Here is a 27,368-nt window from a genome sequence, read left to right on the forward strand (position 1 = left end):
AGTCACTGATTGGACCTGCTGTAAAGGATACTGCTGACTTTTGAGTCCTTCCCAATGCTGAGATGCTTGTGTTTTTCCTTTTGTAGAAGACCTATTATCTTCTGGAGACAACAATCAGGTGAGTGCAGAGTCTTGGCTTGAGAAATAGTCCCAAAGTGTCTGCTAAGCACTCACAAAGATAGACAGGCAGAGAAATCAAAATTTAGGTTTTCAGAGAGTCACAGAGTACATACTGGGCAGATGGGCACAATGAGGTATCCAGGATAAAACTTAATTTGGGGGGGGGGAGAGAGAGAGAGAGAAAGAGAGAGAGAGAGAGAGTGTGTGTTTTTCCAGCCCATCATGGTGACTATCATTTCAGGCTTCCTAGGTGCCATATAACTTTTAAGTAATTATTTGTTTTGTTTTATTTTATTTTCTGAAATGTGCTACAGATTTTTGAAAATATTCTGAATATATTTAATACACCATTTGGCGGAAACAAAAGTGCCATTGCCCGTTCAGTAACCAACCTGCTTCAAAGAATGGAGATAATGATATTAGAAAGTGCATTTAAACCCCAAAATAGAATACAAGACCGCTACCTAGGTAAGAGAAAGCTGCCCAGATTCCTTTGCTAGAGCTTTTCATTTCTTCAAAAAGCTTTTGAGAACAGGAGCCAAAATTCTGATTTTCTTTGCAAATTTCCTGACACATAGTAATGCCCAATAAATGATTTTCATTCCACTGAGTCTTGGACAATAATAGCAGGGTCTTTTGTCTGATGATATTTAGAACATTTTCGGCCTGAGTCTGCTGGAAAGGAAATGAATCAGATTCATTTTGAGACCCTGCAAGTGGAAGCATTCCAACAAGAGACAGGAAAGATCTCATGGGTGATTGAACAAAGATAGAGGAAAATCCCAAAGCCATGGTGACTGAGTCCACTGAAAAATTATATTATATAACTTAACAGGTCATCATTATAGAAAAGCAATACCTTTACATCTTTCTAGTGGATTTGCTTTCTCATGGACCCAAGGACTCTTTCAGCCCTCTTCATCCCTTTTCAAACTCCCATGACTGCCCTTCCACATACTTTCTCAACTGAGAACCATGTCTCATGAAAAACTGAGGCCATTTGGAAAGACATCCCTTTTTTCCCTCCTCCCTCATATCACTTTATCTTCCATCTCTTTCCACTTCTATCTTTTTCTAACCACTAGTCTCAAAGGGCAAAACTATATATCTATCATCTGCACTCTTTCACTAATTTTCGATCTCTCCATGTTTTACCATTGGCTTCCCTACTGTTTTTAAACAAACCTAAGTCTTCCCTGTCATTAGAAAACCCTCCCTTGATCTGTCCATCTCCACTAGCTATCATCTCATCTTTCTTCTCCTTTTTGTGGATAATTTCTTTGAAAAACCTATCTACAAAAGATGCTTCTATTTCCTTTCCTATTACCCCCTTTCAGTGCTCTGCAGTCTGGCTTTTGACATCATAATTTAGCTGAAACTGCTCTTTTCAAAATGATCAATTATCTCTTAATGGCCAATTCTAATGATCTTATCTTACAGATCTTATCCTTATTAACCTTTCTGCAATGCTCTATCACTCTTTCCTCAGCTACTTGGTTCATTCTAGGCTTTTGTGACACTGCTCTTCCTGGTTCTCCTCTTCCATGTCTAACCACTTTTTCTCACTCTCCTTTGTTAAATCTTCATCCAGGTCACAATCACCAAGAGTAAATTTCCCATAACTCTCTATTCTAGTTCATCTTTTCTCCCTCTACACTTGTCCACTTTGTAACCTCATTGGCTTCCACAGATTCAATGATCATTTTTATGCTTATTTTCAGATCCATTTATCCAACCCTAATTTCTTTCCTAACTAGCATTCTCACATTTCTAGTCACCTATTAAACATCAAATTGGGTGAGATCTTATACTCAACATGTCCAAAATGGAACTCACTCTTTGCTCCCTCCCCCAAGCCCTCTTCTTTTCCTTACTTTCCTCTTGCTGTTAAGGAGAGTCCCATCCTAGGTGTCTTCATTCTCTGTAACCCTTCTCATTTAATTCCAATTTTACTTTTGTAACATCTCTTGTATAAGCTCCCAAATATCCTCTGATATTGTCATTACCCAAGTTCAGAACCTCATTACTTCATATCTAGATTATTTTCTGAAAGTGCAGATCTGACCATATCACCTTTCTATTCAATCAATTTCAGTGACTTTTTACTACCTCCAGGATCAAATGTAAAATCCTCTGTTTGGCATTCAAAACTCTTAATAGTCTATCTCTAACTCCTCCATTCTCACTTTGACCTTTCTAATTTTCTTATACCTTAGTCCCCCATATGCTCTACTCCTCAGTGACTCTTCTGACTGTTCCTCAAACAAGAGATTCCATTTCTCAGCTCTTGTCATTTTTGCTGGCTGTCCCCCAAACCTTGAATTCTCTCGCCTCTTATTTCTGCTTCCTGACTTCTTGAACTTCTTTCAGGTACCAATCTAAAATTCTACTTTCTACAAGAAGTTTTTCCTGTTTCCCCTTAAAACTAATGCCTTCCCTCTGCAATAATTTCCAGTCTATCTTGTATGTATCATATTTCTACATAGCTCTTTGTATGTTATTTCTCTTATTGTATCTCTGGGTCAAACCTGAAGAATTAGCACCGTTTTAGGCTTTTTTTTTATTTTTATTTTTTTAGTATTCTCAGGGCTTAGCACAATGCCTGGCATATAAGAGGGGCTTCATAAATGCCTATTACTGATTGGCTTTAGGATTTGGTATGCTGGATTAGTGCTAGGATTTAGTTAATCAATATTCAGACCATGTGGTTCTGGAGCTCCTTGTGCAGTCCCCTGGGATACTAGGAAACTCTTCTTCATGCCCCAGGAAAGATATTGGGAATGTTGGCTGCTGGTCTTGGGATAGCAGCCAACAGCATAAGGATGAGTTGGCACAAATCCAGTCTCCTGTGCAAATAAAAGAACTGAAGGTATGGATCCCCTAATACTCTGATCAGTAGCAAAAGCTTTGTGTGTGAAGGTGAGAACACACTCTAGGTACCCACACTGTACCACCAAATTTTGCACAGATCAAAGCCAACAATCTGGCTTTACCCCAGTGTGCTGCAAAACGAAATTAAATAAAAAAGGAATTGAAGATAGGGATCATAAGTCATATGGACTGTGAAAACCATTAGGTGGCACAAGTGGTCATAGTGCCTTCCCCAGTTAGTGCTAAGGAGGTTTCTAAAGCCTTCAATTCCACAAAGAGGAAATGGGTCTGTTCTCACAAGTTCTTCAAATAAAATCTAGAGGTCCCTTTGTCAAGGGTGTTGTGGAAGGAACTCTTAATTTTGGTATCATGTAGATGGGATGAGCTCTGAGGTATGTTTTGACTCAGAGTTTTTCCCATTCCTGTAGAGACTCATTTTCTTTCTTGGGGGGTGGGATGGGGTGGGGTCATTGTCACCAGTTACTGACACACAGGTTGTTCCAAACAATAACTGCTCTGAGAGGAATAAGATCTTCACACTGAAAGCTGGAGAAGATGCAATGAACATCCCTTGCAATGAAGTCATCAGAGGAAGCACCAAAGGTGGGTGCTCAAAGTGGGGCTTTCATGAAGGCATCCTGCACTATAGTTTGTCCTTTGGTCACTAGGCACAGGATTCTCTGGGGACTGTGGAGCCCCCAGACATGTGATCCCTAAAATCCATCTTGGCTATTGACCCCATTGTTTTATTTTATTTGTAGTGGTTGTGGGGGATAGGGAAAGAGGAGGGGATTTTCTCTTAGGGATCTCTGGTGATACTGGTTTTGATTCTGCCTTTCTGCCCCAGGCCCTTTTGCCACCAAAGGTTTTGTTACATGCTTGGAATATTGATCTCAATGAAATTTCATAAAAAGAATAATATGTTCTTGACATAGTTTAATGCTATTTATTCTCCAGTTTTTTTCACAGGTACTAAAGCCCCCTCCTAATCTACAGAAGGAGAATAATCATTTGACCAAAACTTTTTACTTTAAAACATAAATTCCAGACATATACCAAAAAAATAACTGGAATGAAAGCACAGTAGGACAAAATGGAGATTTTCTATTTGCCCTTCTGTCTTTTTTCTTTTTGTTTTTATTTCCATGCATAGGCATGTTTGTGTGTCTCTGTATGTGTGTGTGCATAAGTGTGTGTCTCTGGGTTTATGAGTGTGTGTGCGTGTGTGTGTGTGTACATGAGACATTTTTACTTTCTGAAACTTTTTGGCATGTATTTTCAGTTTAGTTGACTTAAAGAAAAAAAAAGAATCTAGGAAGATGGGGGGGAAAGTGACAGTCTTGTAGTTGGAAATGATTTAGCTGTTTCTCAATGGTAAAACCTCAATAAAACTTGTACTATGATGAGTTGGGTACTCACCAACCTACTTCAACAAGTCTTCACTTAGTGCCTTCTCTGTGGAGCATCTTATTACTGGTACTGGGGGAGATACAAGGCTTAGAAAAATCCTGGCTTTTGTCCAGGAAATTTCCAGTAGATAAAAAGGGAGGAAAGTCAGGTCCATCCAGTCTAAGTGGAGGTAAAGACCAATGTGCAGGCAGATAAATGTGACTTCCTGTTTATTTTATAGGACATCAAATCTCCCAGCTCCTTGCTTTACAGTGGCTCACCCCACACCTGCAGTGCTCTCTCTTCTCATTCCCACCTCCCAACTTCCATAATTTTCTTCAAGACCTATTCTACAAGAAACTTTTCCTGAGCCTGTTTGCCCAACCCTTACTCCTTCTCCTTTCAGTCACGGCCTTCCTTTAAAATTACCTGTCATTTACCCTATCTACATCCCTATACAAAGTTTTATTTTGCCCTTTTGCTTTTTCCACCCACAATAAACTGTGAGCTCCCTGATAGCAGGGACCTATTTTTCCCTTTCTTTGTATCACTACTGCTTACTACAATATCTGGTATACAGTAAGCATTTGTTGGTTCTCTCTGTCTCTGTCTCTCTTCATTCTGTCTTTTCTGTGTCTGTGTCTTTGTCTGTCTTGGGTTCTTAGACATACACACATTTAATAAATATCAAAGGCGATATGCTTTGTGAGGCTTAAGAGGGAAGAGGATTTAGGAGCAGAATGGATTAGGGAAAGCTTTTTGAAGGAGAGCTTCTTTTTTTAGTTGAGTTTCAGAGGATAGAAAGGAATTCAGTAGAAAGAGTGTGTGTGTGTGAAAAAGACACACACACACACACACACACACAGAGGGAGAAAGAGAGAGAGAGAGAAAAAGAAAGAGAGAGAGACAGAGGGTAGGAATAGGAGGAGAGAAATGAGAAGGGATGGAGAGAGACAGAGAGAAAAAGGAAGGAGACAAGAGAGACAGAGAGAAAAAGGGAGGAGACAAGAAAGAGACACAAAGAGAGAGATGGGGAGGGAGGGAGGAAGAGAGCAGAGACAGATAGACAGGCAGGCAGACCAACTGTATAACGGCAGGGAGGAAGGGGGAGAAAAAAATGAGCATTAGAACTTGTCAGTATGTGTTTCTCTTTCCTCCTCTTCATCTTCAGCTTCAGCCTCAAGTTGGAAATGTATAAGCTAATCAGATGGGTCACTATAACAATGTTTTCATAATTGTTGGTTGCTTTCTGGCCTGTGTACTGGTGCAAACTCTTTTTAAAAGCCAAAAAGCAAACACAAACCCATTTTGGCTGGCTGTAGGTCCTATCACACAGGATGTACTTCAGGGTCTTCATGCCTCTTTTTCCTTCCCCTTTGGTCCCAAGCTCAGTTCTCATTTTCACCAAATTTAAGAACTGACTATGGAGAATTGGACTGAGGCCCCAGGATGCAGTGGAGACAGATTACTAGGTGAAATTCATACCCACAGATGCAGTCCTTCCTCCATACCTGCTCCATACCCACCAGCAACAACTGTATTTGGGTCCCTAGACACAGAAATGGGAACTGAAGTCCGTGCTCTGATTCTGTCTTCTCAGGTCAAAGTGCTGTTGCTTTTCTCTCTTATACTATGCTGGGGAACATCATTAATGGATCTTTCTTTGAGGAGGAGAGACATTTGCAGAAGGCGAGCAATATTTCCTTGAACTCCAGGGTAGTAAGTGGTACCACTGGACAACGACAAAACAGCACCCTCACCAGCTCTGTTATCCTTACCTTTAAGCATCTTCAAGTGAGTGAAAGCTATGACTCTCAAGCCCTGTGATTGTGACTATAGAGCTGGGGTAGACCTTACAAATCATCTTGTCTAATGCCCATATTCTCCACAAAGGAAACTGAGGTTCAGAGGGAAGAATGAGACTAATAGGGTGACAAGTAGTTAATGATTAGAACTCAATTTTGTATAGGGATTGTTTCATTCATTGTGCTCATTGGGATGTCAAACATGCCAGTACATGCCTAATAAATGTTTGTTGATTGATTGACCTCCATTCCTGGTGGCAAAATTCTTTTTTTACTCTAGCTCCCTGTCCACAATCCCTAAACCTGGAATCACCAGCTTGTTGCTGGGTCTTATTAATGACTTCACAATTGTATGCAGAAAGACTTACAGAATGACTAAAAGATAGATCCTGACTTTTCACAAAGCAGTTTTCTTTCCCATTTTTGGTTGTTGTTTTGTTTTGCTTTGTTTTTTCTTTTCTTTTTTTTTTTGGGGGGGGTAGGAGGCAGTTAGGTTTAAGTGATTTGCCAGTTAGTAAGTGTCTGAGGCTGTATTTGAACTCCTGACTCCAGGACTGTTGCTCTATCCACAGTCTCACCTACTTGCACTTTTGTCCTTCATTTTTAAAGAAGACCAATGACATCATGAGTGTCTCATTGTGTCTTCCAGAGCCATCAAAGTCCAGTGGCAAGACAAAAGTCACAACTGGCAATGGCCTGGGCTGGGTTTTGGATTTAAAATGAATGAGCTATTTCATTTTGGTCTCTTCTGGCTCTCAGGATTTTATTTCTTATTTAATTTGGCTATCTTTCAAGGTCCCCTTCCTTTACTATGATGGTAAAGGGGGGAATCAATGATTTATCAATGATACTCAAGAAGTTCACCATGAGAAAAATGCAAACTCTTCTTTTCCCAGGAAAGTTATAACCAAGGCTACAAATTTCTCTGTGTCTACTGGAAAAGCACTACAGAGGGGGCTAACTGGTCCACAGAAGGCTGTTCTCTATTGAAAACCAATGCCACTCATACCAGCTGCAATTGCGGCCACCTGTCCACCTTTGCAGTCTTGATGGCACTCACAGACCAGGTATCCTGGTTTGCATACTCTATTCAGATCAAAGCATTGTCAGGAAGTTTCAACTCACCATTTTCCTCTGCTAGTTTCTTTATCCTGTATATCTGCTGTATATCAGAAAGTTTTTGTGTTTCTAGTTATTTCAATTTCTGATTTCTATTTATTTTAAAACCTTCAATTCAGGAGAGCCCCTAGAGATCATCTTGTTCATAATGTTTGGTTTATTTTTCATGAAGGAGGATTAATCTGATCATGGTTGTGATGCTAGGAAGTTGTGACTCTGAGATTTGAAATCTAGTCTTCTGATCTCCAGGCTATTGTTCTTTCCAGTTGTCACACTGAATTCTACAATCCCCTCAACTAGAATGTAAATTTCCACAAGGCAGACTGTGAATTTTGTTCATTACCCTATATATGGAGCAGATATTTTCATTAAATATTTATTGAATTAAATTGCCAACACCCATGAAGCTTTTGGCATCCTTTGCCAAGCCTAAGGCTACCCATTTAAAAAAATAAATTTGCAGAAATTTCCCAAACTGATAATATTAATTAAACTATGTACAATGTGACCCTTACCATGACTTTGGGAGACAGGTGCTATTATTATCCCCCCTTTTTTTTAACTGAAGAAGCTGAGGTAAATTAGAGATTAAATGACTTTCCCAGAATCACACAGTTAAAAGTATCTGAGGCTGGATTTGAATTCAGATCTTTTTTATTTCAACAAGGACTCTCTCTATTCATCATATCACTGTGCTGTCAAACTTTTTAATGTTTATTTTCATTTTATACTACATCTCACAATATGGTAAATTCCGATCTTGTTCTAGGAGCAGAGAAGTATATATATGAGAGAGGAAATTTGTAGAATATCCTTATGCAAAAGGTGCCTTGGGGAATCATAAAATATAGCATTTTTGTTTTGTAGAGGCAGAGGTAACTGATGAGGTAGAGTTCTGGAGTCAGGGAAGCCTAAATTAAAATCTGCTTTAGACTCTTACACACCCAATAACCCCCATTTATCTCAGTTTCCTCATCTGTAAAGTTGGAATAATTGTAGCACCTAGAGCTCTTATGAGCCTCAAATGAAATAATAGTTATATAGCACTTAGCAGTATCTGACACATAGTAGGCACAATATAAATGTTATTTATTATTATTATTACTATAATAATAATTATTATTATTACTTAATCTCTCAATCTCTGTTTCCTCATTTATAAAGTGGAAATAATTGCACCTATCTCCCAGGGTTGTTAAGAGTACCAAATAAAAAGTGCTTAGCCATTGCTTATCCGGGCACATAGTAGGTGCTTATGAATTCCTATTCCCTTTCCCTTATTGATTAGGCTATAGGCTGAGTACTTTTAAGTAGGCAGGTATCGGATTCAAACTTCTGATTTCAAGGATAATGAATGCACTTTCTGCTTCTCCCAGCAATATTACCCTGATAACTAGAATGTTGATTCTAATAACTCATTTTTCTGGGCCATAGGTGGAAGATGGTGTGCTCACAGCAATCACTTATGTGGGTCTGGGCCTCTCCCTGCTATGTCTCTTTCTGGCTGCCCTCACCTTCTTCTTGTGTCGTGCCATCCAGGGCACCAGCACCTCCCTCCACCTGCAGCTCTCCCTGTGCCTCTTCCTGGCTGACCTTCTCTTCCTCACTGGCATACACCAAACTGCAAATAAGGTAGAAGTTACATGAAACTTTTATAGAGGAAATCAATTATATAAGATGAGGTTCACTGACTTTTTCTGTTAAAAAAGGTTGATTGTTCTTAAACACAGATTGGAGGCATTATAGAATTTCTTTTTCAGTTTTTAGAAATGAAATATATTTCTCATGCTCTTGGATGGTTTAGGTAAAGAGGAGGCAATTTCACAAGACCTCTTTTTAGGCTACAATTTCATGATTCTTAGTGGAATGTCATGAAATTTGACAGGACTGAATGTTATTCTTCCACTATCTTTTACTGAGATAGCCCTTGTGAACTTGGTGTTAATCTCCATGCACTCATCAAACATTTCCATGTCTTCTATTTCTCCTTCTTCCTAGATTCTGTGTTCCATCATTGCTGGTACATTGCATTACCTCTACCTGGCTGCCTTTACCTGGATGTTTCTGGAAGGGCTGTACCTTTTCCTCACTGTCAGGAACCTCAAAGTTGCCAATTATACCAGCGCAAGACATTTTAAGAAGAGGTTCATGTATCCTTTTGGCTATGGGATCCCAGCCGGGATTGTGGCTATCTCAACAGGGATTGATCCCCATGGCTATGGGACAATTAAATAGTAAGTAGGTCATAGCATTTTCCCAGTGGAATAACTTATAAACCCATTTATGTTCTAAACTTTAGTCCTTTTTTATGTTTTTTCAATTTATTTCCATAATTCAAGACATTTATCCCATGAGCCAAGATTTTAATTATTTTCAGGATTCCCTACCCTAACTCTAATCCTAACCCTTTAAAAATGTTTGGCTCTTGCTATCAACCTCTATGTAAAAAAACCCATATATGCCACAGACTTTTTCTAAGTATAATTCAGAAATTTCTTTTCACACTTTCTTAATCCAAAATATTGTGGTAATATGGTGCCTACCTATGGCCTCCACTATTCATATAAGCATTTGTAATTCAGAAAAGTCAAGTCCAAAGTTGAGGAATGAAATTAAAATTTTATTTAACACTTACTATATGCAAAAAACTATCCTATGCACTGGGGAAGTAAAAATGAGAATGACAGTTATTGCTCTCAAGCTGCTTAATGGAATTTACTTGAGTCAGGGATGAGAAATGAGAAATATTCAGAAGAAAGCATTTGAGTCAGAATGTGATAAATATGTGACAAATTGGATGGTACTACCAGAATTATTTTCACTCATATCCTGGCTCATTCCCTTGCTTTCTGCATCTACAGAGAACAGTAAACTGCTATGCAATTAATTAAAAAAAATTAATATATGCAAAGATAGTTTTCAACATTCATCTTTGCAAAAACTTATGCTCTAAATTTTTCTCTCTTTTCTCCCTTCTCTTTCCCTTTCCCAAGACAGTAAGCAATCTGATACAAGTTAAACATGTACAATTTTTCTAAACATATATCCATATTTGCCATTATGAAATTAATTAGCCAGAAAGGGATATAATTTTGATTATATTAAGTTAAAAAGTTTTTTTTTTGTACAAACAAAACTAATGTAAACAAGATTAGAAGGGAAGCAATAAATTGGGAAAAATTTTACATTCAAGGGCCAAGACCAAGTCAGGAACTATATGAACACAACTACAAAACATTTTCCATACAAATAAAGTCAGATCTATCAATTGGAAAATTATCAAGTGCTCATGAGTAGGCTGAGTGAATATAATAAAAATGACAATACTACCTAAATTAATCTGTTTATTCAGTGCCATACTAATCAAATTCCCCCCAAAATATTTTACAGATCTAAAAACATAACAACAAAATTTATTGGGAAGGACAAAAGGTCAAGAATTTCAAGGAAATTGATGAAAAAATACAAATGAAGGTGGCCTAGTTGTACCAAATCTAAAACTTTATTATGAAGTATCAGTCATCAAAACCATTAGCTACTGGCTAAGAAATAGTCTATCAGTGGAACAATTAGGTTCACAGAACAAAATAGTCAATGACTTTAGTAATCTAGTGTTTGACAAACCCAAAGACCCCAACTTTTAGGATAAGAACTCACTATTTGACAAAAGCTGCTGGGAAATTTGGAAATTAGTAAGGAAGAAACTAGGCATTGACCTATACCTAACACTCTATATCAAGATAAGGTCGAAATGGGTTTATGATTTAGACATAAAGAGCAATATAGAACAAAGGATAATTTACTTCTTAGAACTGTAGAGAAAGAAGGAATTGGTGCCAAAGAAGAACCTGAGTACATTATTGAATGCAAAATGTATAATTTTGAATAAATTAAATTTAAAAGGTTTTGTAGAAACAAAACCAATGCAGACAAATTTATAAGGAAAGCAGAAAAGTGTGAAAAAATTTTTATATTCAAGGGTTCTGATAAAGGCCTTTTTTCTAAAATATATAGAGAATTGACTCAGATTTATAAGAATTTAAGTCATTCTTCAATTGATAAATGGTCAAAGGATATGAACAAAGGAAATGAGCAATTTACAGATGAAGAAATTTAAACCATTTTTAGTCATATGAAAAAGTGCTCTAAATCAGATAAGATCACATCAGATCAAAGAAATGTAAATTAAGACAACTCTGAGGTACCACTACACACCTCTCAGATTGGCTAAAATGACAAGGAAAGATAATGATGAATGTTGAAGGGGATGTGGGAAAACTGGGATACTAATACATTATTGGTGGAGTTGGGAACTGATTCAACCATTCTGGAGAGTAATTTAGAACTATGCCCCAAGGGCTATCAAACTCTATATACCCTTTGATCTAGCAGTGTTTCCAGTGGGCTTATATTCTAAAGAGATCATAAAGGAGGGAAAAGCACCTACATGTGCAGAAATGTTTGTGGCAGCCCTTTTTGTAGTGGCAAAAAACTGGAAACTGAGCGGATGCCCATCAATTGGAGAATGGCTGAATAAAAATTATGGTATATTAATGCTGTGGAATATTATTGTTCTATAAAAACTAATCAGCAGGATGATTTCAGAGAGGCTTGGATTGACTTACATAAATTGAGGCTAAGTGAAATGAGCAGAACTAGGAGATCATTATACACAGCAACAGCAAGATTATACAATGATCAATTTTGATGGATGTGGCTCTTGTCAACAATGAGGTGATTCAGACCAGTTCCAATGGTTTTGTGATGAAGAGCACCATCTACACCCAGAGAGAGGTCTAGTGTAACTGAGGTTGAACCACAACATAGTATTTTCACTCTTTTTTGTTGTTGTTTGCTTGCATTTTGTTTTCTTTCTTATTTTTTTCCTTTTTGATCTGATTTGTCTTGTATAGCATGATATTTGTGGAAATAAATATAGAGGAATTGCACATGTTTAACATATATTGGATTACTTGTTGACTGGGGGAAAGGGTGGGGGAAAGGGAGGGAAAAATTAGAACACAGAGTTTTGTAGGGGTAAATGTCAACAATTATCCATGTATATATATTGAAAATAAAAAGCTTTAATTTAAAAAATTTAAAAAGTAAGTATTGAAATGGTCTAGGTGAGTAAATTGAAGGCCTGAACTGATGTAGGATGGAGTGATGACCTAGGAATGATGGAAAAACTAATTTAGAGATAAGTTTCAGGTCTACTGTTGTAATGTTTTCTTTGGTTAGGTTTTCCTTGGGGTCTCTGGAAGCAGCCTTCGTTTCAGTTCAGTAATCACCACGAGAGTAGTCAGGAGTTAAAGTCCAAATCCTTTATTGTCTCGTTGCTTGGGGCCCGGGCCAGCTTTCTTGAAGTCCTCCTGAATGTATCTTGGTTTCTGTGGTGGAGACAGGAGGACCACCACCATGGTCTGTCTTCCCTAGTTCTCTGAATGAATCTAGCTGAGTTTGTTCGAGTTTATATGCTCTCTCATCATAGGGTGAATCTTATAGAACTATATTAAGTACTAAGTACATGTACTTAACTAGAGAACTTATTAAGCACCATGCTAAACAACCATTGTCTTTATCAATTCCACTGAGTTAGCACCTTGTAAGAATCCTTTGTTTCAAGTTCAGAGTTCTGGCCCATAACAACTGTATCAATAAAAATTGAATCTGTATTTAAGTCTCTTGAAAAAGGGAAGGTTTCCTTCCTTTTATTGACTATGTTTGCTCCTAAGTAATTTTTTTTTCTTCCTCTTCCTAGCTGCTGGCTCAACTTACAAAGAGGGTTTATTTGGAGTTTTGTTGGACCAGTGATGGTCATTATTTTGGTAGGTATATGGAATTCCTTACCTTAGCCATTGAATAAAAGACTAATCAACAGTCCAAAGATCATACCATTTTAACTCGCTATAAACTTTGATAGCACAAGAGATATAAGATGTAAGCTGAAAGAGATCTTAGAGATTGTCTAGTTGGCCTCATAGCTGGTTAGCTAGGTGGTGCAGTGGAATCAGGAAGACTCATTTTCATGGGGTTAAATGCATTCAAGATACATATGAGCTGTGTGATTGAACAAAAATGAAGACAACCTTTAGCCTTTGCTTCCATTTGATAGGCAATAAAAGTGAATTCCAGAGAAGGTAAATGATTTGTACAATGTCAAGAAAATAATAGAGCCAGGGTGAAAATCCAGACCTAATTTCTCCAAATCCAAAGTCTTTCCCAATTCAAGATAATCCTTTTCCCTTTCAAACTAGTCTGATTTCCTTTCACTTGCTTATTGAAAACTTTTCCTGATCCTCCTCAATGTTACTGCTTTTCTTCCAAGAATATCTGTAGATTCTCCTGCACAAATCTTGTTTCTGTGTGGTTGTTTGCCTGTTATCTCCCTTATTAGAATGAGAACTCCTGGAGGGGAAGGACTGTTTTTGCCTTTCTTCATGTTGTCAGTGCTTAGCTCAATGCTTAGCACATAGTAGGCACTTAATAAATGCTTGTTGATTTGACTTCAGGTGATTTATGTTGGACAGAGGCATTCCATGACTTGTCATTTGAAAGCCCTGATATTTCTGAGTATCTATTTTGTTTGTCGCAGTCACTTTTTGTTGTGTTGTAATTGTACTTCTGGTCTACTTCTGGAAGACTCCAGGGCCAGTACTCTTATCTACTATACCACTTGACTGTCTTGAGACAATTTCAAACATTCTTTTAAATAAATTTTAGAACTCCAAATTTTCTCTCTCTCACTTTCACCTCCCCCTCAAAATGCTAAAACAATTTGATATAGGTTATATATGTGCAATCTTGTAAAACACACTTCCATGTTAGCCATGTTGTAAAAGAACTAACAAACCAAAAAAAAAAAAAAAAAAAAAAAAAAAAAAAAAAAAAAAAAAAAAAAAAAAAAAAACATGAAAAAATAAAGTGAAAAGGGTATGCTCTGTTTGCATTCAGGCTCATCAATTCTTTCTCTGGAAGTGGATAGCATTTTTCATTAGGAATCCTTTGGAATAATCTTAGAATATTGTATTACTGAGAATAATTAAATCATAATACACTTTTAAATTTAATCTGTATGCATGGCTAATAAGAAAATATGTTTTGCATGATCTCACTTGTATAATTGAAATAAGATTGCTTGCTTTCTCAAGGAGGGAGGGGGAAGAGTCAGGAGAGAGGGATTTAAAATAAAAAAAAGATTGCTAACATTTTTTCTTTTTCCGATGTAATTTGGAAATATTTAATGAAATAAATAAAAATAATTTTTAAAAGTTAATTCTGTACTGTTAATATTTGTCTATCACTTTTCAAAGTCTAAACAATCAACAAAAATAATTCAAACTCTGATTTGTAACTTTTCTTGATTTCCAATGTGTAAATGCTCACAATGAGCATTTAGCTCTCTAGTTTCACAAACTAGGATGGATTGGCTCCAGCATACCCCAATTTCAGGTCACTTGCCTCTAAAACACTCTATTTCTTTTCTTTTTTATATAGTAATTTCTTTTTTTCATTACATGTAAAGATAACTTTCAATATTCTTTTTATTAGAAGATTTTGAATTCTTCTCTCCCTTCTTATTCCTTTTCCAAGACAGCAAGCAATCTGTTATGGGTTTTCTGTGTACAATACTGTTAAACATTTTCCCACATTGATTATGCTGTGAAAGAAGAATTAGAACAAAAGTGAAAAACCATGAAATAGAAAAACCAAAAAAAAAAAAAAAAAGTAAGAGCAGTATGCTTTGATCTGTATTCAAACAACACAATTTCTTTGTCGGAATGTAGATTGCTGAGAAGATCAAAGCCTATCATAGTTGATCATCACTCAGTGTTGCTGTTATTGTGAAGTACACTATTTCCACCAAATATCAAAAGCTAATAATAATAACCCTCAGTGTTAACATTTTGTGGTTTGTTTGTTTGACAGTTTAACTTGATCTTTTATTCGATAACGCTGTGGATTTTGAGAGATACTCTTTCCTCCCTTAACAAAGATGTGTCCACTATCCAAAACACAAGGTGAGAAGACACCCAAATGAGTATTATAATGACTTAAATTTATGATACACTGCTGGGGGGAATTATGTTTATAAAAAAAGAGAAATTTGTGGATCTCCCTGGGCTTTAAGAAGGAAGAGTTCAAGAGATATTCAGGGAATATTTTTATGCCTGTTTAATGTATTTTTATATAAAATCACTGAGTCAAATTCTAGCTCCATTTTCATTGAATTAGTTTAGAACTGGAAAAGATCTTTGACATCCAGCCTTCTCATTTTATATAAGGAAACTGAGGTCCAGAGAAACTTAATTGCCCTAAGTAACTTAAGTAATAAGTAGCCTAGCCAGGTTTTGAACTTAGATCCAAACTTCTTACTTTTTTATTAAACACACATTTATAAGACATTAAACACAAAGTTTTGCAAAGGTCAATGTTGAAAAATTATCTATGCTTATGGTTTGAAAATAAAAAGCTTTAATAAAAATATTAGAAAGATTGTCCTTATCATATGTTAATCAGAAAAGAAAGAAATCGGTAACCCTCCTGAAATATTGAAACTACTTTTGTTGTTTTTATTTGATCAAAAAAAATAATTTAATGTTAACAAAATTATCCATCTTGCATTTCATAGTGACCAGTAGTTCTTCTTTGACTGTAAATTCCTCCTTTCTCCACAGATCTGAGAAGTAGAATATCCCTTGTTTTTCTAATGTGCTTATAGTATCACCCTTTATGTCTACAATATGAATCCATTTTGACCTTATCTTGGTATAGGTGTTGGCCAATGCCTACTTTCTGCCATACTATTTTCCAGTTTTCCCATTAATTTTTGTCATGTAGTAAGTTTTTATCCCAGAAACTGGAGTCTTCAGGTTTATCAAATATTAGATTGCACTATAGTCATTAACTATTGTGTCTTATGAACCTAAGCTATTCCACTGATGCACTCTGGAATGTCTTAGCCAGTACCAACTGGTTTTGATGACTGCTACTTTATAATATAATTTTAGGTCTGGTACAGCTAGGCCACCTTTGTATTTTTTTTCATTAATTCCCTCAAAATTCTTGACCTTTGATTCTTCCAGATGAATTGTTATTTTTTTTTTTTTACCTCTATAAAGTTATTTCTTGGCAGTTTGATTGGCATGATACTGAATAAGTAGATTAAATTAGATAGAATTGTCGTTTTTATTATATTATCTTGGCCCAGCTATGAGTGCTTGATATTCTTCCAATTGTTTAGATCTAACTTTCTTTGTGTGAAAAGTATTTTGTAATTATGTTCATGCAATTCCTGGCTTTGTCTTGTCAGGTAGACAGAGTCCCGCTTCTTTTTCACCATAAAATGAAATTCAGAAGGAATCACCAGCAGAGCTAATGAGGGCATGGAAATCCACTCAGTCCTGTGATTTTCCACCTTCAACTTCAACCCCTCTCATTATCTTGATATCTGTCTTCATTAAAGACAATCTTAGTTTGGGAATAATTAGACCATCCATTGGTTATTTCTTTAAAGATTTTTTACTTGGGCTTTAAAACTCTTCACAGCCTGCAGCCAATCCACTTTCCCCTGCTTTACTATTATCCTTCAAATGCTTTGCTGTTGTTGTTTGTGCTTCATTCTTGAAGGTGACCATGATGTCAGAGAGATAATGCCATGATATACAAGTGAATTGGATTTATTTGAGGTTGAGCTGTGTAAAGTCACCAATCTCACTTTTTCCTCTGGAACCAAATGGATCCAGTGGCCAGATATATACCAGGATAGAAATGGTCACAGATTCAGTGGGAGACTCTGGCCTTTTAAAGCTCCCTTTCACATACTTCATACTCCAACTAAATGGATCTTATTGTTCCTCATACACTTCATTTTCCATCACTGGACTTTTACATTGACATTTTCTCATGACTGGAATGTACCTTATTTCTTCTCATTTCTATTTCTTATGATTCATATGATATGGGTATATGTTTACATACATATATATAGTTAATGTTATAGATTATGTATATATACATGTATATATATTTATAATTATTTTCTTTGGGGCTTAGCTTGAATACCATCTTCCATATGAAGCATTTCCTGATACAATTCCTACCCTGTCCCAAGTTGCTAATTCCTCACTCCTAAGATTATCTGATATTTATTTTGTATACACCAATTATAGAATTAAATTTATTTTATAAATTATAAGTTTCTTGAAGAAAATGACTTTCATTTTTGTCTTCATATCCCCATTTCCTGGTACTATTATAGTGGGTAATAAAATAATGCTAACTGTTTAGTTGATTGATTATCACCTGTCACTTTTCTGCTAGTCCCAGCATTCTAGTCTCCTATGTGACCATATGATGCATGTGACCATGTGTTCTTCTGCTGCTGCTGCCTCCATCTATCATTCTCACATCAACTAGACTCTTTTCCTGGCTGATTGTTGTCAAACTTCTGCATTTTCAGTCCCCTTTCTCAAACTGTTCTTTCCATTAAAGTCATCCAATCCTTGGAACAAGTGGTTGTTATTGTTCAATTATTCAGTCCTTTCTGACTCTTTGTGATCCCACAGACTATAGCATGTCAAGCTTCCCTGTCCTTCAGTGTCTGTTCAAATTCATGTTCATTGTTTCCATGACACAATCTGTCTACCTCATCCTCTGCTATTCCCTTTTCCTTTTGCATTCAGTTTTCCCAACATCAAAGTCTTTTCTAATGAAACCAGCCTTCCCATTATATGGCCAAGGAAGGAAAAGAGAACTAGGGCACTCTAATAGGCCCAAATGTACCTGTAAGATGCCCCCATTCCCTTTATCTCATCCCCTTTCAGCCACTTGGATGTGAGATGCGATCTCTGGTCAATCTTTTGTTTTTCTCTTCTTTTTCCCCCAGAATCTCTTCTTGATTTGGGTTGGATGTGGCTGCCCTTCTTCACTTCCTTCATCCAATTCTCCAAAGTCCCCCCTTTCCAACCCTTGGAAAGAGGTAAAGCAAGAACTGGCAGCCTCCTGCTTCCATTGCTTTAGTCTAGAAACCAGTTTTGTTGGGAAAAGAGAGACCTCAATCTGTATTTTCTTCTTTTGTCCCCACTGATTCTCTCATGCTCCCCTTGTGATGTATAGCCTCTGTTAGTGTTAGTGATCTCTGCTCTAGTAACAACGATAGTATGATCTCTGCTCTAGTAACAAAGATAGTATCTTAGATTTAGACTTTAAAGATTCCTTAGACACCATCTGGTCTGAATCTTTATTTTTATGATCAAGATCTGTACAGGGACTATGGCTTGCCTAAAATGTTTGGAGTTATACTGAGTTTCTTACATTTTATTTCTTTTTAAAACAGGATCCTGACCTTTAAAGCTCTTGCTCAGTTCCTCATCCTGGGCTGCTCCTGGAGTCTTAGCTTTTTCCTGACGAAATCTATAACTGAGCCAGCCCAATCAATCATTGCCTACACCTTCACCATCACCAATTCCCTGCAGGGCATATACATCTTTCTGGTTCACTGTATCCTCAATAGCCAGGTAAATCACCCCCTGTCAGTTGTCTCACTGGCTACTGTTAAAAGTCCTCTTTTATGGTTGCTGGTACCTCATTTTCCTGTGCTCCTTCCTAGACCCTTTTTGGTTGTTCTTATTTCTGGGTGCTGGGAGATAGGGTCCTCCTGCCTCTTTCTGACCATATATCTGGGGGGGGGGGAACCTGCTTGTGCTGTGCCCTCCTATTTGCATATTACCATTTTCTTTCATTTAAATATACAAATCTTTCAGAGACTTGAGTTAATCTCTCCTTTAATGATAGACTTTTTAGAAGACCAGAGGATGCAGAAGATTCTTTTCCCAAGGGGACTATTTTGAAATATTTATGGTCAGACTTTGAATACAGGACATTGCCTTGTCTTCCATAGACAGGGAAGGTAATGAAATGAGACTGATAACATCTTAAGAATTACAGAGTCTATGAGCTTGAGAGGATCTCAGAAGATACCCAGTACAACCTGTTACCTGAATAACAAGATCCTTTAGCACATACACCCAGCATCTTAGAGTGCCAGTGCAGGGAGCTCATTCTCTCCAAAGGCAATTCTTTCCATCTCTATATACTCTCATCTAGCTCCAAATATCATACAGGTTAAAAAATGACCATCACAGAGTAACAGCCTAGGTAGAAATCTAAATGGCACCTACTTGCTTAAGGGCTAGGATAAAGTCCAACTTTACAGAAGAGGAAAGCAAAAACAAAACAAAACTCCCAAATCCAAAAAACAAAAATAAACAAACAAAAAAGAAGAGAAAAGCAAAGTTTGCTTTAAAAAAAAGTCAGCCTATCCATAGAATCAGAGAAAGAGAAGAGATGAGAACTCACTGTACCTTTAGGGCTCTCCAGAGGCAGCATGGGGTAATAAATAAATCCTTGAATGGTGGAGTCAGGAGACTTAGATCTGAAGCAGAGTTCCTCCTTAATACCTGGGGGATATAATCACATCCCAGACCTGGGAAGGATTTATTTATCAGTTACCCTATAGTTCCACTCAACATGCCAGACCAAAATCCCTCTATTGTCTCTCTGTCTTTCTCTCCCTCAGTGTCTCTGTCTCTCTCTGTCTCTCTCTGTCTCTGTCTCTCTGTCTCTCTCTGTCTCTCTCTCTCTCTCTCTCTCTCTCTCTCAATGTCTCTATTTCTCTGTCTCTCTGTTTTTCTGGCTCTTTATCTTTCCCTCTCTCTGTCTCTGTTTTTCTCCCTCTCTGTCTCTGTGTGTCTGTCTCTCGTCTCTGTATCTCTTTATCTCTGTTTCTGTCTCCAGCTCCTTCAAGGCCAATCCCTTCTGGTCCTTGCAGTGTGCACCCCCAGCACATAGCATGGTCCCTGGCATATAATGAGTGCATATGAAATGCATTTTTAAAGATTCATGAATTCATTTGTGATCTTGTACATTGTACCTCTCTGTGCCCCACTTTCCTGTTCTGTAAAATGTGAGGCTTAGACTAGGGCTTCTTAAATTGTGATTTATGAACTTGTTTTAAAAATTTTGAAAATTGCATTTTGATGCAATCCTTTTATTTTTTGCATTTAAAAATACTGCTCTGAAAAGGGGTCCCTGGGATTCTCTGGGCTGACTTAAGAAGTGAAGAAAGGAAAGGAAACAAGCATTTATTAAGCACTTCGTGTATGATAAGTGCTTTATAAATATGATTTCATTTGATCTTCATAACAACTGTAGGAGGTAGTGCTAATAGATCCATACTTTATAATTGAGGAAAATGAAGTAGGCAAGGTTAAGTAATTGCCTAGGATTACAGTAAATGTCTAGTAAATGGCTCAGAACCATATTTGAACTTGGGTCTTTTCTGATTCCAAGTCCAACCCAGTATCTGTTCTGTCAGTCAGCTGCCTCTATCTAGAAGTCCATGGAGTAAAAAAGGTGAAGTATTTTTGGCTTAGGAGATCTTTAAGAACTCTTTGAGAACTTAGTCCTAGGATCCAGTAAATTCCTGTTTCTCTGTTCTAAATTTTCAGGTCCAGGAAGAATACAGGAAGTTGTTTAAGGGGATCCAGAAAATAAGTGAGACAGATAGTAGTGATATGCTCTCTGGTCGTACTACTCACAGCAAAGTGGTAAGAGTCCTCTGTAATTTGGCATTTTTCTCCTGATCTTGAACCACATCTCACTTGGCCTCCTCATACCTTGTCTTGCAAAGAAGAGAAAATTCTTCTTGTTGTGCTAATGAATCAAGGATGAGACTCCTAGTCCCTGTCTGAAGCCCAAACCAGGAAACCCTAAATTCCTAATTCAATTAAATCTTTCCACTGATTTAGAAGAGATTAACAGAAGTAAATCTGTGCCTCCAAATTTGTTGCTGTGGAAGCTAACTCCTTCAATTTATTAGATTATCCTACCTTGAGTTCATCCTTCCTCAGGATGCTGTTCTGTGAGAACAGAATCTATATTAGCCCCTTAGGGGCCTGAGCACAAGGCAGTGATGTGCTCCATGATTGGCCAGCTACACATAATCATTGCCATTTCTTCCCAACCCAGCTTAGCCTGTGCATTAAGGAACAAGGAAAAGGGGGTCAGAGCAAGGGAAGGGGGGGAGATACACACATGCAAACTTGTCAGTGCCCACCCTCAGAGATGACAAGTGAACTGAATATAAAGGATTTCAGCTATCCTGTCACCATTACCCTAAGTTAAGAATGAGCCCATGGTCACTAAAATTTATTTCCTAAAGAGTAAAAAGCTGAAAATGATGCAGTTTCCATGATACCCTGGTTAAGTAACTTAACCCTGTTTGCCTCAATTTCCTCATCTGAAAAATAAATTGGAGAAGGAAATAGCAAACTACTCCAGGATCTCTGCCATGAAAACCCTAAATAGGGTCTTGAAGAATCAGTCATGACTGTAATTACTGAAACAACAGTTTCCTTGAGAGTCAGGAATTATTAGGAAAGAGGCCCAGGAGTTGTGGACTCCTTGATCCTCTGCAGATCTCCTAAAGTGAGAGCAATTCTCTCAAAAGAGACTTCTAATATCACTATGTAGTCTTCATTGAGAGTCAAGATTTATGTTATGGGACATGTTGGTGCAGTAAACATTCCAGGACCTGGGCTGGATTGTGCTGTGCTATCCATGCTATCCCTTTGAGTTTGCCTCTTGATCAAGGCCATACAAAATAAAATGGTTGGTCTGAGTTATGAAATACTTATAGATGGGATGTTTTAGATTAGATTAGAACCAGATTAGAAACTCTCTCCACAGCCTTAAGCATCATGTGAGAGCAGATGAGGAGAACAGTGATTGAATGCAATTGGATGCTGGAAGTTTCTGGATTGCTGGAGTTTTTCTGGGCCAACCTTAACTCAAGTCAGTCCAGTGAGTCAGGCAATATAATGAAACAATTGTGCACCACAATAAAAAGAAAATTTCTTTCAATAAAAGATTAAAAATAATATTTGGTATTTACTAATTCAAATGGACTCTGAAGTGATGGGATAGAAAGACTTCCTAAAGAACAATGGAAATGCCACTAATCCTCCAACCTAACCTAGTCTCCATGGGAGAGCATTGTGAGATTTTTTCATTCCTTGAACAACACAAAAATACTTGCCAGTAATTCATGTCCTGGTCCCCTGGACCAACCAAATCCTGAGGAGGAGCTCTTTGCATCCTTAAAGGGAAGCCAAAGCAATATAAATAAAATGGATACCATTTCTGTCACAGTGATAGAAGGGGTAGTTTATAGGAGAAGATTGAATATAGATAGGAGAAGTCTAGACATGGTCTGTGAGTCATGGGGATTGCTCATAGTTTTGTTGATAGTCAGGGTCCTATCTTGGGTGACTGCTAAGCCATGACACATTTAGATGTGCAAGTTACTAGCAAGGCTTCAAGGATATCAAGTCTAGATAACAGGTTTAACTTTCTGTTCCTGTTTCTGGAGAACTGTGTCCCCAATCTGAGAAACTGTATTATCTTGTAACTCTTGTAACTCTGACCCACCATTTCACCATTTCATTGGTCAAGAGGCAAACCTGAAGGGACAGGGTGGATAGTACAGCACAATCTAGTCCAGATCCTGAAAGATTTACTTCAACATGTAACCCTTGACTCTCAAGGTAACTATTGTTGTTCAATCATTTTAGTCATGTCTGGCTCTTTGTGACCCCATTTGAGGTTTTCTTGGCAGATATACTAGAGTGATTTGCCATTTTATTCTCCAGCTCATTTTACAGGTGAGGAAACTCAAGCAAATGGGGTTGTGACTTTCCCAGGGTTACATAGCTAGTAAGTATGTGAGAACAAATTTGAACTCAGGCTTCCTGACTCCATCCCAATGTTCTATCCACTGCATTAGCTGGCTGTTTCTCAAGGAGACTACCTAATAACATCAAAAGTCTCTTTTGGGGAGAATTGTTCCCACTTTAGGATATTTGCATAGAGTATCATTGATACATTATCCCTATCAACTTTTTAGTCCTGCTAACTTTCTAGGAAAGAAACTTCAGTTACTTTGGACTGATTCTCAAATTAGGGGTGATGGTGACAATATATCTGAAAACATTTTTACTCAGTTTGTTTGTCATCCCTGTGTTTGGACATTGGCAGGTTTGTGTGTATCTTCTCTCTCACCTTCCTCCAGCCCAAGATCCCCATTCTGGGCTCTTGTCTTGTGCCTTGATGTACAAGCTGGGCTGGGTTGGAAGGAGATGGCAATGATCGTGTTAGTTTTCCAAGTGTAGAGCATGTCACTGTTTTGTGCTTAGCTCCTTAAGGAGCTAACATGTGCTCTACTTTTGTAGTGTCCTATAGTCTGGTAGATCTAATGGGAAGAACCTGGATTTGTGGGAGTAGGATGTATTAGATTCAGGAGGAGAATTGCTCTGTGGGCAAAATGCTTTAGGAAAATCAACAAATAAAAATATAATTAGTTAACATCAATCACAGTGGAGGATTTAGGAAAATAAAATTTCAATCCTGTATTCTATTTAGCAAAATAATCTTAGATATGAGAGCATTTGAATAGAATTTGGAGCTCTAGATGAGTTCTCATTTTCATCTAATAGAGGAAATTGGAGGATTCCATAGTAAATTTCATAGGCATTTTCAATATCTCTTTTTTTCTCTTCTTTCCTTTTTCCAAGATTGTAGAATTAGAAAAATCTCCAAAATTTGTTGGGAAAGGAAAAAACACCTTAACTTGAAGATATTCAATGACTTATACCATCACCAAGCATAACACTTCTGAAAGAAGCCATCTGAATAATTGGATATTTCCATGTATTCAAAGTGCAGTGCATATTAGATGTATGTATTCTTTTTGGTAAAAAATCCAATTCTTTTAGTCATCGGTTCATGGAATGCTAATATGCTAATCTATCTCTTGAGTATGAGTATTATGAGCATTATCTGTAGTAGGTATTAAAATTTTACATATCAAAAATGGAGCCCATTATATTTTTTCTTAAAATAATTTCTCTTCCAGATTTTGCTTTTTCTGTTGAGGATACTACACATTCAGCCAGATTCATAATGATTTTTCCTTTCTATCACCTTTCTTTGTCCAGTAAGTTGTCATAGTTTAGCTGATTTACTTCCACAGCATTGGTCTCAAATGTTTCTCTCTCACTACTCATACAAACTCTCTTAATTGGATAAATAGTCTCCTAATTCCTCTCTCTTCTCCTACTCTCTCAGCTTTCCATTTTATCAACTGCTTGGATATCAATTTCGTTACACTAAAAACTCAACTCAAATGTGATCATAGTATTTCCTACTCAAAATTCTTTACTGGCTTCCCTATCCTCTTTAGGAGGTTTCCACTTCAATGTCAAAATCTTTTATTTCATTTATCTTTGTGCATTCTTAGTTCCCATTTGGTTTACTAGAACAAGGACTTTTATTTTTATCTTTGTGGAGATTAATCTGGAATTATACCCAAAGAATTATTCAACTACTTATACCCTTTGACTCAGAAATACCACTAAAAGATCTGTTTCCCAAGGTGATTAGAGGAAAAGAAAAAAAAAACAACTATGTGTTCTAAAATATCTATAGCATCTCTCTTCCTAATAGCAAAGAACTGGAAATTGTGGAGATGGCTGAGCAAGTTGTGGTATATGATCATAATGGAATACTACTATGCTATAAAAATGATGAGCTTGATGTTCTTAGAAAAATATGGATAGGCTTGCACAAACCAATTAAGAGCCAAATTAGCAGAACCCCGCAAAAAATTGTCTATAATAACAATATGAAATATTATTTTTAAGAACAAATTTTGAGTAACTATTTTTAACTATTATAAATACCCAAATTAACTACAAAGGATATATAAAAGAAGATGCATTCAGGGAAAGAAATGATAAATAGAAATATGTATAAAATATTTTTACACACACAGAGACACACATTTGTATTTAACAAGAACCATCTATAGGTGGCAGAGGAAGGGTAGAAAAAAAGGGAAAAAAGAAAGCTACATGATAACTTTATTATATAGTTTAAAAGAATAGCAAGTTGTGCATATTTGTACATTTGTAGTTTCATGTGCAATCAACTTTTTTTTCCTATTCTGTTATGAAATGATTAATTTCTTAGATTTAGAATAAAAAATTATCTTTGTATCCCACCCAGTACATACTGTAATGTCTTGAATATAATAAACAGTTAATAAATGCTTATTGAATTGAAATGAATGTGCCATTCCATGATGTATAAAATAATTGGTTTCAGTAATCTAAGTGTGAGGTGAATCATGGGATTATGAATTCTTTGCCACCACAAAAAAATTGCGATAAATATTCTTGTTTCTATATGTTCTTTTTTTTCTAGATCTCTTTAGGGGTACAAAAACTAGTGGTGGTATTGCTGGATGTTTTATAACTCTTTCAGTATTGTTCCAAATTGTTCTATAGAATGACTGGACCAGTTCACTATTCCACATGATTTTTTCCCACATGATTATAGATAGCTTTGCTTTCTTATTTGGAAAACTGCCTCTTCATATCCTTTGGTCATTTATCTTCTGAAGAATGAATCCTGTTTTTTTTTGTTGTTGTTGTTTTGTTTTTAATTTGACTCAGTTCCTTGTATATTGGTGAAAGGAGGATTTAAATCAGAGAAACTTGGCATAATTTGTTTATTTTAATATTACTTCATTGTCTATAGTACCTTTTTAACTAATGTAGTTTCCCGAATTATCTCTTTTAAGTAAGTCCTTTTTAGCTTTTTGCTTTGTCTGAGATCATGATTGTTACCCCTGCCTTTTTACTTAGCTGAAGTATATTATAGTCTATTCTAGCCCATTATTTTAATTTTAAGTGTGTCTTTCTGTTTCTAGGATATCTCTTGTACACAATATATTATTGGATTCTGGTTTCTAATCCATTCTCTTATCTGCTTTCAATTTATGGGTTAGCTCCTTCTATTCCCATTCATGGTTATAATCACCAACTGTATATTTTGCTCCTATTTTCTTCTGTTCATTCTTTTCTCTCTCTATTTTTTTCATTATAGCTTTTTATTTACAAGTTATATGCATGGGTATTTTTACAGCATTGACAACTGCCAAACCTTTTTTTCCAGTTTTTCCTCTCCTTCCCTCCCTCTCCCCACTCCGATGGCAGATTGACCAATACATGTTGAGTATGTTAAGTATAAATTAAATACAATATAAGCATACATTCCTAACAGTTATTTTGCTGCACAAAAAGAATTGGACTTTGAAATAGTGTACAATTAGCCTGTGAAGGAAATAAAAAATACAGGAGGACAAAAATATAGGGATTGGGAATTCTATGTAGTGGTTCATAGTCATCTCCCAGAGTTCTTTTGCTGGGTGTAGCTGGTTCAAGTCATTACTGCTCTATTGGAGCTGATTTGGTTCATCTCATTGTTGAAGAGGACTATATATATATATATATATTTGAATATATATGTATCTATTTTGTGTATATATGTATATCTGTATTATTGTGTGTATATATATGTATATATATATATATATATATGTATAATTTCCCCTTTGAACCAATTAGAATGAGACTGATATTCAAATATTGTTTGCCACAATCCCTCCCCCTTTCTCCTCCTCTATAAAAGATTGCCTTTGAATATCTTTTATATGAGAAACTCCCTTACTCCTCCCCCCAGGATATTGTTCTTTTTCAATCCTACACTAGTTTTAGATGCCATATTTTTTTCTCTTCTGCTGTGGTCTTTTCATCATATTCTTGGAAGTCTTTTGTTTCATGAAATATTCATTCCCCCCAAAAAAGAGGACTATAGAGGGCTTCTGAGATGTATTCCATTTCTAGATCTAGGATCTTACGATAAACATAGTACTAAATGTTTACTATATTAATAACTGCCAAATGAATGAATGACAACATGCCAGTCATGAACTTAAGAATACCAGAATCATGTCATGTTTCTGGCATGTATTTGCTGTGTGACCATGGGTAAGTCACTTCAGCTTGGTGTACTCTAGCAACTCCATGGTTATAATGTACTTGTGAGTGGCCTGTATTCATCAGTGGACAAACCAATGAAATCATAGATCTTGACTCCTCT

General features: G+C 36.6%; 1 protein-coding gene across 1 annotated transcript in view; it reads left to right on the top strand.

The window, feature by feature from the left end:
* The window catches only part of LOC100917054 (putative adhesion G protein-coupled receptor E4P), a 45,799-nt gene extending 20,503 nt beyond the window's left edge, over positions 1–25,296 (top strand). Inside the window, exons 5-16 of the mRNA XM_031947715.1 lie at positions 90–118; positions 435–588; positions 3,472–3,594; positions 5,981–6,174; positions 7,082–7,252; positions 8,739–8,936; positions 9,303–9,538; positions 13,066–13,132; positions 15,234–15,325; positions 18,643–18,823; positions 20,816–20,914; positions 23,939–25,296. Coding sequence (XP_031803575.1) covers positions 90–118; positions 435–588; positions 3,472–3,594; positions 5,981–6,174; positions 7,082–7,252; positions 8,739–8,936; positions 9,303–9,538; positions 13,066–13,132; positions 15,234–15,325; positions 18,643–18,823; positions 20,816–20,914; positions 23,939–23,998 — 1,604 coding nt within the window. The 3' untranslated portion in view covers positions 23,999–25,296. The remainder of the gene's footprint in view (positions 1–89; positions 119–434; positions 589–3,471; positions 3,595–5,980; positions 6,175–7,081; positions 7,253–8,738; positions 8,937–9,302; positions 9,539–13,065; positions 13,133–15,233; positions 15,326–18,642; positions 18,824–20,815; positions 20,915–23,938) is intronic.
* Positions 25,297–27,368: the final 2,072 nt, after the last annotated feature.

The sequence above is a fragment of the Sarcophilus harrisii genome, chromosome 1, assembly GCF_902635505.1.
Source record: "Sarcophilus harrisii chromosome 1, mSarHar1.11, whole genome shotgun sequence".
NCBI lineage: Eukaryota > Metazoa > Chordata > Mammalia > Dasyuromorphia > Dasyuridae > Sarcophilus > Sarcophilus harrisii.